This window comes from Pongo pygmaeus, chromosome X, assembly GCF_028885625.2.
Source record: "Pongo pygmaeus isolate AG05252 chromosome X, NHGRI_mPonPyg2-v2.0_pri, whole genome shotgun sequence".
Classification (NCBI taxonomy): domain Eukaryota; kingdom Metazoa; phylum Chordata; class Mammalia; order Primates; family Hominidae; genus Pongo; species Pongo pygmaeus.
In genome coordinates this window covers 395,379-412,268 of record NC_072396.2, presented here as the reverse complement: position 1 = coordinate 412,268, position 16,890 = coordinate 395,379, and the positions used below count along the sequence as shown (strand labels likewise).

The window sequence follows — 16,890 nt, the reverse complement described above, 5'->3', positions numbered from 1 at the left end:
GGCCGCTCACCCGCTCCGCCTTCTGCACCATCTCCGCGAGGGTCTGGCTGGGTCGTGCGTGGACTGTCCCGGGAGCCCCCTCCCCAGGCCTCTTGCAGGAGCTCCCGGGGTGCCCGGAGCACGGTGGCCGCGGAAGGAGCTCCAGGCAGGGTTGAGTGCAGGACGCGCGGTGCAGGCGGGGTGCGCGGAGCCCGGGAGTCCGGGCGCGCGGGGGCTGCGCGGCGGGTCAGAGCCCCAGGGCCTCCGCGTGCTTCCGCGCCTTGAGCCGCAGGTCGGCGATGCTGGAATTCTTGCTGTTGCTTTTGGCGGCGGCGGCGACCACGGCTGCGGCCGAGGCGGACTCGGCCAGCGACGCGATGGGCAGCCCGAAGGGCGGCGGGGGGAACATCAGGTAGGGCGCGTGCGCCGCCAGGTGCGGGTGCAGGTGCGGGTGCGCGTGGGCCACGCCTTCCAGCTGCAGCTGAGCCTGAACCTGCAGGAGCGGACCCGGCGGGGTGAGGGCGCAGGATGGGGACTGGGGAGCCTGCTCCGCCCCGCGCCCCCGGAAACCCCCAACGTGCCTCTTCTCCCCTAGGGAGTGTTGCCCCTTCTCCAGCCCTGGAGACGACCCCACACCCGACTTTTCTCCTTCCCCCTGGCCCAGAATTGGCGCTGCCTCTGGATGCGAGCCGGGCCAGGGGAATCCGAACAGCTCCCTGCAAAGCGCATGGGAGGGGGGCCCACATCTGGAACGCCCTCGGGGGAGCTCCAGATGCGCTCTCTTTGCAGGGATTCAGGGACTTCGGCTCACAACGTTCTCTCCCCCAACCAGCTCCCGTAACCTCTCCCGGGGACACCAGGTTCCCAAGCCTCTCCCCAGGACACCAGGTCCCCAAGCCTCCCCTGGGACACCAGATCCCCAAGCCTCTCCAGGGACACCAGGTGTCCAAGGCTCTCCCGAGACACCAGGTCCCCAAGCCTCTCCAAGGTCACCAGGTCCCCAAGGCTCTCCCGGGACACCAGGTTCCCAAGCCTCTCCTGGAACACGAGGTGTCCAAGCCTCTCCCGGGTCACCAGGTCCCCAGGGCTCTCCCGAGACACCAGGTCCCCAAGGCTCTCCCGAGACACTAGGTCCCCAAGCCTCTCCCCAGGACACCAGGTCCCCAAGCCTCTCCCCAGGACACCAGGTCCCCAAGGCTCTCCCGAGACACCAGGTCCCCAAGCCTCTCCTGGGACACCAGGTCTCCAAACCTCTCCCGGGACACCAGATTTCCAAGCCTCTCCCGGGACACCAAGTCCCCAAGCCTCTCCTGGGACACCAGGTCCCCAAGCCTCTCCCCAGGACAACAGGTCCCCAAGGCTCTCCTGGGACACCAGGTCCCCCAGCCTCTCCCGAGACACCAGGTCCCCAAGGCTCTCATGGGACACCAGGTCCCCAAGCCTCTCCCAGGACACCAGGTCCCCAAGGCTCTCATGGGACACCAGGTCCCCAAGGCTCTCCCCAGGACACCAGTTGTCCAAGCCTCTCCCGGGACACCAGGTCCCCAAGGCTCTCCCCAGGACACCAGGTGTCCAAGCCTCTTCCAGAGACACCAGGTCCCCAAGACTCTCCTGGGTCACCAGGTCTCCAAGCCTCTCCCGGGTCACCAGGTCCCCAAGCCTCTCCAGGGACACCAGGTCTCCAAGCCTCTCCTGGGACAACAGATCTCCAAGCCTCTCCCGGTTCACCAGATCCCCAAGGCTCTCCTGGGTCACCAGGTCCCCAGGCCTCTTCCAGAGACACCAGGTCCCCAAGGCTCTCCCGGGACAGCAGATCCCCAAGGCTCTCCCGGGTCACCAGGTGTCCAAACCTCTTCCAGAGACACCAGGTCCCCAAGCCTCTCCTAGGACACCAGGTCCCCAAGCCTCTCCTAGGACACCAGGTCCCCAAGCCTCTCCTAGGACACCAGGTCCCCAAGGCTCTCCTGGGACACCAGGTCCCCAAGGCTCTCCCGGGACACCAGGTGTCCAAGCCTCTCCTAGGACACCAGGTCCCCAAGTCTCTCCCGGAACACCAGGTCCCCAAGCCTCTCCCGGGGATACCAGGTCCCCAAGACTCCGGTGCGCAAAGCCAGGCAGGCCTGCGGACTCCAACGGCCTAATTTCACTGGGTCCTGCCGTCGGCAAGAGACGGTACAAGAAGTGGGCTGGCTCCCCCACCTCGAGGCCAGGTACCCAGGAGAGGAGGGATGCGGACCCCTCTCCTTCGGGCCTGGGCCAGGGACAGCTGGAGAGCTCGCGGCGACCAGCGCTCGGGGCCCATTTCTGAGTTGTTCATTTATGATTTATACGTTTATACCTTCCGCTCCCCACCGCCACCCTCCAAGCCCCTACACCCTCAGCCACCTGAGGCTGCAGCCAGAGGGGTGGGACCTCCGGCCCTTCGCCGAACACGCTCCCAAATACAAACCCCAGCCTGTCCCCTTGGAATAAAACGGTGAAGAACGGAGGTGAAGAACGTCCGCCCTGCCAGAGCCCCCCAACCCCGTTCCGCCCGCACATGCACTCCCGACCCCCAAATTAGGGACCTAAGGGGCAAGGGGCGCCTGCGCATTCAGGCAGGGAGCACGTGGGCGCTGCGCTCTCTCCTCCTGTGACGCTTCACCTCCTTCCACGCAGCTCCCCGCTTCCCCCCATCCTATCCCCCCTACTAAGCCAGAGCAGGGCTGGGGCGCCCTTGGGAAGCTTGGGCTCCGCGACCGACCCGTGACTCCCTGGAAGCCCCAAATCCAAGCTGGGCACCCAAGCGCTGCTCACTCCAAAGTAAGGGGAGCTGAGTAGGGTGTCTCCAGCTCGGAGGTGCAGAGCCCAGGCCAGGGGCCAGGGGCCAGGCAGACGCCCCAGGCCCTCTGGCACTCCGGGGTGGTGGTGAAAATGGAATGTGTGTCTGTCCCATCTCTGATATCCAGGCGCAGGCACCCGCCCTTCTTAACCAGGCAGCAAGCCAGGTGCGGGTGCCTGACTGGGTGCACTTTTCACACCTCTGGTTTTTGCCAGATTTCTGTTTGGGCTTGTGTGTGTTCACCTTCCCAAAAGTGGAGTTTTACAGCCTGATTTTTTTTTTTTTTTTTTTTTTTGAGACGGAGTCTTGGAGTCTCACTCTGTCACCCAGACTGGAGTGCAGTGGCGCAATTTTGGCTCACCGCAACCTCCGCCTCCAAGGTTCAAGTGATTCTCGTGCCTCAGCCTCCCAAGTACCTGGGATCACAGGTGTGCGCCACCACGCCCGGCTAAGTTTTGTGTTTTTAGTAGAGACGGGGTTTCACCATGTTGGCCAGGCTGGTCTCGAACTCCTGACCTCAGGTGATCCACCTGTCTCGGCCTCCCAAAGTGCTGGGATGATAGGCCTGAGCCACCGCACCCAGCCTAATTTTTGTATTTTTAATAGAGACGGGGTTTCGTTAAGTTGGCCAGGCTGGTCTTGAACTCTTGACCTCAGGTGACGCACCCGCCTCAGCCTCCCAAAGTACTGGGATGACAGGCGTGAGACACCCCGCCTGGCCCAGCCTGATTTAATATGTGCCAAGGTGTCTGTAAATGGCTCCTTGGAAAAGCTACTGCTTTTTTTCTGAGGGCCAGCTGAGAAGTCTGCAGGGACAGGGAGGGACTAGGAGTGTCAGGATGGGGAAGCAAATAGGGGAAAGGGGAGGGGAGCGGCGGGTCCCTAGGGATCCTCAGAGGAAGAAAAAGCGAGCTACCTGTTGGAAAGGCATCCGTAAGGCTCCCATGTTGACGTACGGTGCCACTCGGCAGGCGTCTAGGTGGTTGGCTGTGCCCAAGATGACGCCTGTGTGGACAGGGAGCAGGTGTCAGTTTGGTGGTCTTGAGTTCAGCCAGCACCTCGTCGCCCCCCATCCCTCCTGGAGCAGGCTCCCTCAGCTTCAGGTCCCCCCAGTCCCGACACCCACCTTTATGCATCTGATTCTCTTGTTTGCGGCACTTGGCTCTCCGGTTCTGGAACCAAACCTTGGGGAGAAGCAGAGAGAGAGGTGGAGCCCTGTGAACCCAGCCCAGCCTCCCCAGAGAGCATCCTTCCCATGAGGATGAACCAAGCACTTTGCACCTCTGGGAGCCGGGAGGTGACTGATGATGGGTGCCCAGACACTTACCGCCCCTCTGTCTCCAGCCCTGCATCACTGACTACCTGGTACTGGAAATTGGGGGGTTTTTTAATTGTTTTTTTTGCTTTGTTGTGGTGGTTGTTTTGAAATCGAGTCTTGCTCTGTCACCAGGGGTGGTGTGCAGTGGCACGATCTCGCCTCACTGCAACATCCACCTCCCAGGTTCAAGCAATTCTCCTGCCTCAGCCTCCCGAGTAGCTGGGATTACAGGCATGCACCACCACGCCTGGCTAATTTCTGTATTTTAGTAGAGACGGGGTTTCACCATGTTGGCCAGGCTGGTCTCGAACTCCTGACTTCAGGTGATCCACTTGCCTGGGCCTCCCAAAGTGCTGGGATTAGAGGTGTGAGCCACCGCACCTGGCCTAGAACTGGAAATTGGGTTTTGTGTTTTGGTTTTTGTTTTGTTTTTGTTTTATTTTGTTTTTGAGACGGAGTCTTGCTCTCTCGTCCAGGCTGGAGTGCAGTGGCACTATGTTGCCTCACTGCAACCTCCACCTCCCAGGTTCAAGCAATTCTCCAGCCTCAGCTTCCTGAGTAGCTGGGATTACAGGCATGCACCACCCTGCCTGGCTAATTTCTGTATTTTAGTAGAGATGGGGTTTCACCATGTTGGCCAGGCTGGTCTCGAACTCCTGACCTCAGGTGATCCACTTGCCTGGGCCTCCCAAAGTGCTGGGATTAGAGGTGTGAGCCACCGCACCTGACCTAGAACTGGAAATTGGGTTTTGTTTTTTGGTTTTTGTTTTATTTTGTTTTTGAGACGGAGTCTTGCTCTCTCATCCAGGCTAGAGTGCAGTGGCACGATCTCACCTCACTGCAACCTCCACCTCCCAGGTTCAAGCGATTCTCCTGCCTCAGCCTCCCGAGTAGCTGGGATTGCAGTCACCCACCACCACGCCCCGCTAATGTTTGTATTTTTAGTAGAGACGGGGTTTCACCGTGTTGGCCAGGCTGGTCTCTTGTTTTTTGTTTTTGCTTTTTTTTTGTTTTTGAGACGGAGTCTTGCTCTCCCGTCCAGGCTGTAGTGCAGTGGCAGTATCTTGCCTCACTGCAACCTCCACCTCCCAGGTTCAAGCAATTCTCCAGCCTCAACTTCCCAAGTAGCTGGGATTACAGGCATGCACCACCATGCCTGGCTAATTTCTGTATTTTAGTAGAGACGGGGTTTCACCATGTTGGCCAGGCTGGTCTTGAACTCCTGACCTCAGGTGATCCACTTGCCTGGGCCTCCCAAAATGCTGGGATTAGAGGTGTGAGCCACCGCACCTGACCTAGAACTAGAAATTGTTAAACCCTCCGTGCCCTGCCTAAGTGAGACCTGTGCGTTAACACTGATGAATTTAAGGTGAAAAAGTGAGTTCCGAGACAGTGGAAGTGGACTGTCGAACTTTCCAGCTTTCTATGTGGGCGCACCGTCCCCCAACTCCTGTAGACCCTGTAGGAGAACCCAACTTTCCACCTTCCGACTTTAACCACGAAGACAGAGGGCGAGCTGATGGCTAAAGAGTTCCAAATCCAGCCCCTTCTCCAATCTAGCTCTGGACACACCAAGCCCAGAAAATGTCTTGCCCTTCTCGGCCTCCTCGGAAGCCCTGGGGAGCTGAAGGAGTCCCATTCATGACCAAGGGTCCCCATTCATGACCGAAGGTCATGAGGATGCCCAAGTATAGCAGGCTTTGTGGTAGGGGTATTCTGACCCTCTGAAGACTTCTGAGTCTTGGGGGAAGCTATCAAGAAGTTGAGTGCAATAGAGCAGTGGATCATCAGGAGGCTGGAGAAATTCACACAGGCCTCATGTCAAGATTTGCGTGCAAATTCCACCCACCTCTCACCTCCTACAATCCTCCTCCGCTCTCCCAGTATTGACAATCCCCTCCTCCCCAGACAGACCAGCTGGAGAATGCAGGGAGTTGAGCCTATGCCTGGTAATCTGGCCACCTCCCTGACAGTCTTAGTTGCTTAACTCCTCCTAACAGGTTTTCTGTGGCAGAAAACCTGCACCCTGACCCACAAGGCAGTCACTGCCCAAGAGAAATAATTCGTACACAGACAGGCGTCCTCAGCCAAGGCAGTGAGTGAACTAGTCACTCCAGCTGTTGTGGGCAAGACACGTGCTGGGTCCCTCGGTCCACAGCCACCCTTACCCACTGTGCATGGCCCGGGGCCGGTGTCCCTATGAAGGGGAACCTCGGAAAACCCTCAGAGTTTGGGAGCACCCAGGGGTCTACACAACGCAACGTGAGCTTGGTCTTGAACCCAACACCGAGCCTCCCGCCCACCTTTCGGAAGTGGCTTTTCATTTCCAGAGTGGGTCCCGCCGGGCTGCAGCGCGCCTGGAAGACCTGATCCTGTTTCCCAGCAAAGTCACCCTCCCTCACCCCCCGCCAAAAAGGCCCCTGCCTGCTGCTGACATCGAAATTCACCCATAATTTCCAAAGCTCGTGCCTTCAGACCTGCACCTCCACTGACCGTCCAAGTGACTGTCACTGTGCGTCCTCCGTGGGCACCTGCGCTCTCCGCCTGTGTCCTCCAGGCTCCAGAAAGCAAGCCAGCCACCCAAAAGCCCTCTGGAAGGGCATTTTTCAAAAAAGAAAATCCTACTGAAACGTGGAAAGCCTCATTCACTCTCCCTTCAACACGGGGAGAGGAAAAAAAAAATGATGAAGAATCCAAGTGATGAATTAGCCGCTGCGTTAAGCGCTAATAAATCAGTCTTGGAGTGATTCACGATCCGTTCCAATTAGGCCCGAATATGGTAAGTGAAGTGTGTGACACTGGTTAAGACAGTTATTTCTTCATTAAACAGCACTCCCCGCTTTCTTTCACAAATGCCGTAATGCGATTTCCTTTTGATTTCCATTACAGACAGTGAGTAATGATATTTAATTTAGCTCTGCGCCATCAACCCGAAGATATTTGTTGTAATTCAATTACCGGCTGCCCCTCACCGTGGTCTCATAACTTTCGATTAGAACCCTGACAGCTGGGTGATAGCACTTTGCAAGGCTACGCTAAAAATAAAAGGTTAATCAGGAACAGCTTCCATCGGATGCTCAATTTATTTACAGCACATTTTCACAGTAAATTGAAACTCTATCCGCTCACAGCACGGGACAGGCTGTCCTGAAACACATTCCCGAAGAAATGAGATTAAAATACGGTTGATTTTCTGTCCCTGCTCATCCCCTTCCCCTCAACACGGGACGTCCGTGTTTGAACTAATTGATTATTACGACCACTCAAAGCCCGCTCGCCTTTATTGTAGGATCATTTTCCCCCGCGGCGATGGAGAATTATGTCTTTTATTCCATTCCCATGTTTGTTTTTATGATTATTTTGACCGTCGTTAAATTTTCATGCGGCCCCTGAATCGATAACCCCCGGCTTGTCCCCGATTTGTCTTTATTTTAGGGTGTGTTCTCGGGGTCTGTGCACACACCCCACAACCAATTTTCTGCAGCTGAACTAAGGGGCTCCAGTCGGTAATAGACTACGGAAAGAAAGAGTGTGCAATTAAATTACAAGTAATTTATTTTTATAGAAACAGTACATCAAGGGCTGGGATATATTACAGATCCCAGGCCCACAGACACCAGGAGATGACATAAACTTGATGTCCCCTTTAGCGAAACTTTAATCTTTTCATTAATTTATACGGGGCCGTCCAATCCATCTTCTGCCAGAGGGCTGGACAGCGAGGAAACCCCTGTCTGATGCAGCTTCCTTCCCTCACTGACGCCACAGACGCCCTAAGGAGGGACACGGTCCTTCCTCCGAGTCACCAAAACCTCTCTCCCTCCTGAGCTGTATCGTTTTGGGGACCACAGCCCTCGGTAAAGATGCCTGGGGAGGGTTTATTTAATCCTAACCATCGTAGGGAGGCCTTTCAAAATGCAGCCACATGGAACGACGGAAGAGAATCAGGAGCCAAAATGTCTACCTATATATATATTTTTTAATGAAAGAGCTTGTAAAACACTCTGCATCAAACGCATCTGTATCCTCATCTCCTAAGCAACCTCGATGGAAAAGTTGTGTTTGAATGTGTTGACTGGATAACCCGTCCCACGGGAACCAAAGGGAATCAGGGGCCAAAAAAATATATATATATATATATATGTTTATATATATTGATATATCTGTTTATATATGTTTATATATTTATATATATGTTTATATATCCGTTTATATATATGCTTATATATATTTGTATATATGTTTATATATTTATATATTATATATGTTTATACGTCTATATGTTATATATGTTTACATATTTATATATTATATGTTTACATATTTATATATTATATATGTTTATATATCTATATATTACATATGTTTATTTATATATTATATATGTTTATATATCTATATATTACATATGTTTATATATTTATATATTATATATGTTTATATATCTATATATTATATATGTTTATATATTTATATATTCTATATGTGTTTATATATTTATATGTTTATATACTTTATATATGTTTATATATTTATGTATGTTTATATATTTATATGTTTATATACTTTATATATGTTTATATATTTATGTATGTTTATATATATTTACATATGTTTATATATATACACATCTAATGAAAGATGTAAAACACTTTGCATCAAACGCATCTGCATCTTCCTCTCCTAAGCAAAATCCAGGGAAAGCTGTGTTTGAATATGTTGATCTCATAACCAATCCTACGGGAACGGGCTTTCAATGCGTCTCTTTGCTTTGAACGCCCTTTGCTTTGTCACGGTTCTCTCCCTGGTCGGCAATCTTAATTTCATTTATTTTTGACGGGGTCCCCAGGGTCCGGGGATCCTGGCCATCTCCCTCTCCCTCCCTCTCTCTCTCTCTCTCTCTCTCTGTCTCCCCCCACTTCCGTCCTGCCCAGGACCAGGAGAAAGGACTAGAGGAGTTGACCTTCCAGGGGAGCTGACCTGTCAGGTAGGGGCTGGAAACAGCCATTTGGAGGCTCCCCCACCAGCACCCCTGAAATAAATTCATACCTTTAAGTTAATGTTTAGAGTGCCGAGGAAGCCTCTGTCCCTCTGCGCACACCCAGGGCCCCTCCGCCCCCCAGTGCCTGGTCTGATGGGACACCGTGAATTCGCGCGCTCCTCGGGGAGCCCGTGCCCCGCTAATGGTGTCTGCTCATCCAGATGCCCAACGCGCTCCTGCGCTCCCCAGAGCCGGAGGGAGGAGGGGGTGCTTTGTAGCAGAGGACGAGGCTGGAGAGGGGAGGAGGGAGATAGAAACGGTGGGTGAAAAAAGGGAGGAAACAGAAGACTCTATTTCTCACCACCTAGGGACAGAGGACACCCCTCTCCTTTCATCCTAAGGAAACCTTTTCAGTGCAGCCACACGGGAAGACGGAGGGGAATCAGGGGCCAAAAGATACATTTTTTTAAATGAAAAATCTTGTAAAACACTCTGCATCGAACGCATCTGTAGCTTCATCTCCCAAGTATAATCCAGGGAAAGTTTTGTTTGCATGTGTTGGCCCCTGTAACCAATCCCACGGGAACCGAAGGCAGTCAGGGGCCAATATACGGGTTCACCGGGTGTGTTTGCACCAAGGACAAACAAATATCTATAATCTATACAATATATATATTTGTATAACATGTATTCATTTGTTATGTGTATAACATATGTATGTATATATATATTTGTTTGCTGTTGGTGCAAACAAACGCATGAACCCATCCTACAGGCCTCAGGCGTCTCCATAAGTCCAGGAACCCCAGCCCGCCCCTCACCCGACCTCCCCGCGCTCCGGGAAGGGGACGACGGCGGCCCGGGCGCAGGTGGCTGTACGCGCGCTGTGCGCTCCGGGGGACCAGGCGATGGCTCCGGGCGACCAGGCGATGGCTCCGGGCCTCCGGGTTCCTACCTGCACGCGCGCCTCGGAGAGCCCCAGGCGCTGGCTGAGCTCCTCGCGCATGAAGGCGTCGGGGTAATGGGTCTCGTCAAAGAGTCGCTCGAGCTCGTTCAGCTGCTCCAGCGTGAAGTTGGTGCGGCTGCGCCTCTGTTTCAGCTTCGTCTGCCCGTCCTCGTCCTCCGACTTCACCTCCTCGCGCTTCTCTTTGCATTCATAAATCCCTGCGTGGGGAGCGGAGGGCACAGGGCTGAGGCCGGGAGCGCCTCACCAAAGGCTCCCGGGGTCCTCTCCGCCCGCGCCCGCCTCCCCCAGCACGGCCCGCGGGGTCCTCCGCGCAGGCAGCGTGGCGCGCGATGCGGGGAGGTTTTGCGCAACGTGGCGAACCCCTTGGTGCATCCCGCGGTGGAAAGGGGGGCCTCGAAAACCAATGCGCTTTGACGCAAAAACCGCGTGGGATCCATAAGGCAAAAGCCGAGGAGGATACTCGCTGCTTTCCCAAAAACCTGGGCTTTGCACGAGCGTTGTTTTCTTGGCCTCATCTCCGAATCGTTTCCTCAATTACCCACTTCACCTCTGTTGACATAACCTAACCTTTTTTTTCTTCTTCTTCTTTTTTTTTTTTTTTTTTTTTTTAAGGAGAGTGGGTTGTCAACTCATATTTTTAAGGGAAAGAATTTCAGGAAGAACTGCCAACTGTGGGATCCCCGGCGGGACGCCCGGGAAGGACACGGTGAGGGCCCGGGGCGGGTTGCAGATTCTAGCCCTACGGAGAGACGCTATCCCCACCGCTGCAGCGCAGGAGGGCTGGGGGTCCCTCCGGGATTTGGCGGAGCTAGGAGTCCCTACCGAAGCCTGTTTCTCACCAGAACAGCAGAACCGTGTCTGAGTACCTGAATGCACCACCGCGCCTGGAGGGGGGTGAACCGTGTGCGCAGAAATCTCTCCTTCCCACTTTTTCACACGCGGTCGGGCACCCACCCCACCAGGGTGCCAGAAATGGCACTTTCTCATCTCCAATAATGGTGGCCTGTCTGTCTTTGCTGGGGGAGTCAGAAGGGCAGAAAACTCAGCTCTCAAGCGTTTCCAGGTGAAAAACCTTTTCTTTCTCATTTTAGACATTCAGCCCCTGATGAAGCTCAGGGGTTTAAGTAAAATGTGTCTCCCTCGCTCCCCTTCAACCCAGGGCTGGTGGAAGTGGCATCTCCAATGCCCCTCTCGGGCCTGCTGAGCACAGATGAAAAGCACTCGATGCCCTAATTAGATGTCCCTTGCTGTCAAGGGTAAGGGGCTGACAGTTGGAAGTTTAGTCTCGAAACAGTCTCAAAGAAGCACAGGCAAGGCCGCTGCAACCAAGAAGCTTGCAAAGCTGACAAATCCAAGGTGTCTACAGGGAACGGGGTAAATACTAGCACCCTGTTCTGTCTTCCCTCCTTCCAGCACCCACACCAGGGTCCCCCCCACCCCACCCCGAGCTAGATTCAGTGCTGGACGCTTATTCCAAAGTGGATTTCACCTTCTCTTTCACCTCCTAAAAGGCACGTGCCTGCAAGAACACTCCATTCCTTTCCCCAAGTGAATCTTTTCCTGGAGACGGCCCCAGCTCTCCCTCCTTCATTTCTCTAAGTCTGAACCCCAGGAATTGAGCCCAGCTGACAAACTGGTCTTCAAAGTCCTCAAGCACCCGCAGGCTTTGCAAAATCCACGGGCTCCCAGGCTCGGCGGGGACACGCTGTTCCCAAAAACTCCCCTCAGAGTCTCCCCTGTCCTCCAACCTCCATTTGACGTGGATCTGATGAATAAATAGTAGCCTGGGTAGCAGTCCTGGCCCGGGGGTCTTTCTGCATCCAACCAAGGGGAAAATGTAGCGGGGACTCTCTGTCTCCTCTCTTGTGTCCCTGGGTCTTTGGCCTGGTCTTTATTTTCCTCTCACTTTCGAAAGGCCTGCAGGACACTTTGCTCTCCTGTGTCCGCGGCCACATGGTCAGAGCAGCAAATCAGTGTCTGCGAAGCACAACCAAAAAGCAACCCCACAGAACGGGCGGCCGGGCACTGCGAACCCTCTTAAATTAAATGCAGGCCCTCAAGTGGCTCCCAGCCTTGCGTCCAGGAAGGCCAACTCTGTGTGTATGAATTACAGTGCCGGGTGCCCGCAGCAGTGCGTAGAGAAGAACTCTTAAGGTAAGGCAGGTTGGGCTCCTGCCTCTTAGACGGTCAGAAACCGGGGACTGCTTTGTAAACCGTAGCGAGCTTTCCGCTTTGACAAACTCAGGGCCTTGGTGCATCCTACGAATACAAGGGCTATTTCCCGGGGCCACTCCTCACCCAAAATGCAGGGCCCCGGAGAGCAGGTAGCCTCAGAGTCTCAGGAAGAATTACCTTTGGGGAATTCACCCTCGCACCTCAACTCTGGGAATCAGCAAAAGCCGAGGCTAGATTCTCTGCCTCTTTGTAATGAAAACATAATAGGCGTCCATAGCCGTCTCCAGCTGTGCCCCGACACAGCCAGCCCATTTTATTCTTAAGATGCATGCCGCCCAGTTGTCCTGTTTGCACGGAGATCCCCGGGTCCAGCCCCTGTCTCTGAGCCTCTTACTCCCCGATTTCCACCACGGGACGATCCACCACTGAGGTTTCAGGAAGAAGGGCCAAAGGGGAGCTCCCCTGGGCCCCACACAACCGGCTGCGCTCTGACAACCTTGAGTTAGGACGCGCCCGCGAAGCCACCAGCTTCCCCGGGCCCCTCGCGCCCCATCCAGATCCCGGCCACCTGCGGGCACGGGAGTAGTTTTTATGGACCCAACAGCTTTCACCAAGATCAAGCCTCGAGGTTCAAAGGAAAAAAAGAAAGTAAGAATGAAGCGTTCCTTAAAGGAAACAGAACCGAGCTGACCCGGGTCCTTCCCGTCTCCTACCACGCAGCCTCGAGTCTTCCCGTGATCTCGGGGAGCCCGACAGGCGCTGAGCGCTGGGAAGGCGCGTGGAGACACCTCGTCTGTGCGTCTGGGTGACCGTAAATACAAGGCGGACAGGCAGAGACAGAAATCCACATCCTAAGCCATCAGGACCCAGGCCGGGCGCGGTGGCTCATGCCTGTCATCCCAGCACTTTGGGAGGCCGAGGCGGGAGGATCACCTGAGGTCAGGAGCTCAAGACCAGCCTGGCCAGCATGGTGAAACCCCGTCTCTACTAAAACTAGAAAAATTAGCCGGGCTTGGAGGCGCACGCCTGTAATCCCAGCTACTCGGGAGGCTGAGGCAGGAGAATCGCTTGAACCCGGGAGGCGGAGGTTGCAGTGAGCTGAGATCGCACCACTGCCCTCCAGCCTGGGCGACAGAGCAAGACTCCGTCTCAAGCAAACAAACAAACAAAAAAAGGAAAGAAAAGAAAATGAAAATGAAAAAGATATCTCAGGCCCTACAGCTTCAGGCACAGCCATCCGGATCCACCCCAGCCCGGGACCTTCCCGTGTCGGTGCCCACGCGCGCGACCCCCGCTGCGACCTTCCCTGGGTCCCCCCGCACCTCCCCACCCGCCACCCCTGGCCGGTCTCCCCAAGAGTTCCCCGCGTCTCCGGTCGGGTCCACTCCTGCCTTGCTTCCTTTCTTAGGCAAAGCCTGACCGCCCGGGCCTTACCCTGGCGAGCCGGGCGCTGCAAATGTGCAGAGCGAGGGGCGCGCGGGGCCGACTTCGTGGCGAGGAGGCGCCGAACCCCAGGAGGGCCCCCCTGGAGCCCGCGCGCAAACGAACTTACCTTCTGCCACTCTCGCGGTGCCGAATTCTTTCAGTTTCTCCTTGTCATTCTCTACGTGGTCCTTGAACAAATGCACCGGGCAGTGGCCGCCGCCCTCCGTGATGTCCTGGAGGCTGGAATCCGACGTCCCCAGCTCCCGGGAGCGCGCCAGTCCGCTCTCCAAAACTTCCCGGTACGTAATGGAATCCTTCTTACCTCCGCCGCCGCCGCCTCCGCCGTTACCGTCCTTGCTTTTCTGGTCAAAAGACTTGGATACAAAAGCCGTGAGCTCTTCCATAGCTGGGGCCGGGGCTGGCGAGGAGCCGGGGCTGGTGGATGCGCGCGTCTCCCCGCGCGGAGAGGACGGCCCGTGCGCGCGGGTGGATCACCAGCGCTGTTATTTACGCCTTTCCATTGGAAATCTCACTATTTATACGCGGCGACCTCGCCCAGCCCCCCATGCGCTGCCTGTCTGGTGCAATTACTGGTCTCCGGGCTCCGCGGCGGACGCACGCAGAGACGCTGTGTCTCCCCCACCCCCCAGGCCGGCAATTGGCTTTCTTCTCATTTCATCACTGTTTGGCGTCCGTACACCTTGGTGCGAAGAGGGAAAGATCCCATTTTTGGAAGGGAGAGCGCGCGCGCAGGAGGGGGGCGCAGGCGCCCGAGCCCCCCCCACAGGTTACCCGCGTTCTCTCCGTGGCTGGAGGAAAAGCAAACTCCAGTTTTCCTCCAGAGAGAGACAGAGAGACCAGGAGTTCCCGGCTGGAGAGAGGAGGGTCCCAGCCGTCCGGCCCCCCTCGCCCCGGGGAGGAGCGCAGAGCCCGGCGCCTGGATCTTTCCATGAAGCGCCCGGGTCGCGCCCGGGTTGAGATGGCGAGGGGGGACCCGGGCGCCCCGGGGACGCACGATCTTGGGAGAGGATGAGCTCCAACTTGGTGGCGGCGCGCCCTTGGATGGAGAGTTGGTGAGATGGAACGCGGCTGGAGGATCCCCGAAAGTAAGAAGAAGCGGCCGAGTGTCCCCAAACCTGGACGCGGGCGCTTGGGAAGCGGCGGCGGAGGCCGAGGATCCCCGGGGCCGCCTCCCGGGTCTCCAGCGCCCGCAGAAAGGAGCCCAGGTCCCCGGGAGATCCGGTTCGTAAAGATCAATTCTTTCTGCACGCGCCGGACCCCGGCAGACCCCGGAGCGAGGCCTCCTCCCTTAGCGCCGCGCTGTCACCCTGGCGTCTGGGGTATTTACTGGGGGAAAAAAATACTTGTGTTTTTGGTTTTCATGGTGGGATGTGCTGCTGCTCGCTCCCTCCCGCCTCTCGCTATTGAATGTGCTTCAGGGGAAGCCGGTGTTCGCCATCGCGATCTGAAATTCGTTTTCCAAGTCCTGGAAACCAAAAGCGTCACGGTTCCTGCCAAGGACCTTCTGCAAATAAAGTGGATTTTTTTCTCCCTTTCCCTCTTTTCTTTTCTTTCTTTCTCTCTTTCTTTCTTTCTCTTTCTATCTCTTTCTGTGTCTCTCCCTCTGTCCCTCCCTCTCTCTCTCCTTTTCTTTCTTTTTCTTTCTTTCTTTGTTTCTTCTTTCCTTCCTTCCTTTGCTTTCTCTTATTTCTTTCTTTTTCTTTCTTCCTCTCTCTGTGTCCCTCCCTCTCTCCCTGTCTCCTTCCTTTCTTTCTTTCCTTTTTCTTTCTCTTTCTTTCTTTCTTTCTTATTTCCTTTCTTTCATTTTCTATCAAATGCTCTCATTTTCCTTCTCCCATCGCGTTTGGAGTTGGGGAGTGTCCTGAGGGAGGTGTGATTTTTGGAGAGGTTCCCTTAACTGTTTTTTGAGGGAGATTCCAGGGACCGCCCAGCCTCGAAGGCGCCCGGGGTTGGCGCTCGGGAGCCGGGTCCTGGTCTCGTTCAGCGGAAAGAAAGTGAGCCGTTTTCCCGGACCCCAGGGCGCAGGGAAGGGGCCCCCAGCAGCCTCGGTCAGGTTCAGGTTGGGGGGTCAGGCGCTGAGGGGAAGGGGGAGGAGCTGAGGAGCCGGAGAAACCGCTGTGCTGTTCCCTGCCTGCCTCCTTCCCTTGCTGTCTGCTTCTTTCTTCCTTCTCTTCCTCTTCCTTCTCTCCCTCCCTCCCTCCTTCCCTTCTCCCTTCTCTCCCTCCCTCCTCCCGTCCTTCTTTCCCTCCTCCTCCCTCCTTTTCCCTCCTCCTCCCTCCCTCCTTCCTTCGTGCTTTCCTGTTTCCCTCCCTCCCTCCTTGCTTCCTCCCCTTTCCCTTCCTCTCTTGTCTTTCTTCCTTCTCTACTTTCTCCTGCTTATCCTTTCTCCCCTCTCTTCTTTTTTCCTTCCTTCCTTCTTTCTTTCCTTCCTTCCGTCCCTCTTTCCCTCCCTCCCTCCCTCCCCGAGACCCCTGCCCCCAGGCCTGCTGTCGGCCCCTCTTTCTCTCCTTCCCACATCCTCTCTCCTTCTTCTTTCCCCCCGTCCCTCCTTCCTCTCTCTTTTCCTCCCTCCTTTCTCTCTCTTCCCCTCCATCCTTCTCCCCATCCATCTCCCTCTTTCCTTCCTCTCTCTCTCCTTTCTTTCTTCCTCTCTTTCTATCTGTCTCCCTCCCTCCCTTCCTCAGTCTCTGCCTTTTTTTCCTGCACCTCCTTCTCCCGCTCCATCTTCCTCTTTCCGTCTCTGCCTCCACCTCCCTCCCCTCCTGTCTGCCTCCCCTCCTTTTCTGCCTCCCCCCTCCCTCCCCCTTCTCCTCCCAGTAATTCGGGGGCTGCCACCTCCCCAGACTTCAAAACCAAAGTCAAAGACGCCCTCGAAAGTTAACAAACAGGTCTTTGTCACTGCGCCCTCGCATCAAAGCGGGGGCCGCCAGATATCACAGAGAATTACAAACAGCTCCATGTATTATGCAAAGGCGCCTCGCCGGGTCGTCGCTGTCGGGAAGAGGCCGGGAGGGTGGGGACAGGGGCGCGGGTGTGGCTCCAGGAGCCCGGGAGTCCCCTTCCTCTCGTAACCCCAGGGCGCATCTTCCTCCCCAGCGGGGCCTGGGGACCCAGGATGACAGCTGAGCTGTGTACTTGGGTGAGATGGTGGAGCAATGGGGGGACATGAGTGACGGTGGGTTGAGGGTGTGAGTAAGACAGAG

At 55.6% G+C, this 16,890-nt stretch overlaps 1 protein-coding gene across 1 annotated transcript; it reads right to left on the bottom strand.

Moving 5' to 3' along the window:
• Positions 1 to 226: 226 nt before the first annotated feature.
• Positions 227 to 14,070, bottom strand: LOC129025175 (short stature homeobox protein). Its single transcript, XM_054472790.1, has 5 exons — positions 13,794 to 14,070; positions 10,055 to 10,263; positions 3,927 to 3,984; positions 3,717 to 3,805; positions 227 to 472 (listed from the first exon to the last, which is right to left on the bottom strand). Exons 1-5 carry the CDS (start codon positions 14,068 to 14,070, stop codon positions 227 to 229), a joined length of 879 nt encoding a protein of 292 aa, XP_054328765.1.
• Between the last annotated feature and the right edge of the window lie 2,820 nt (positions 14,071 to 16,890).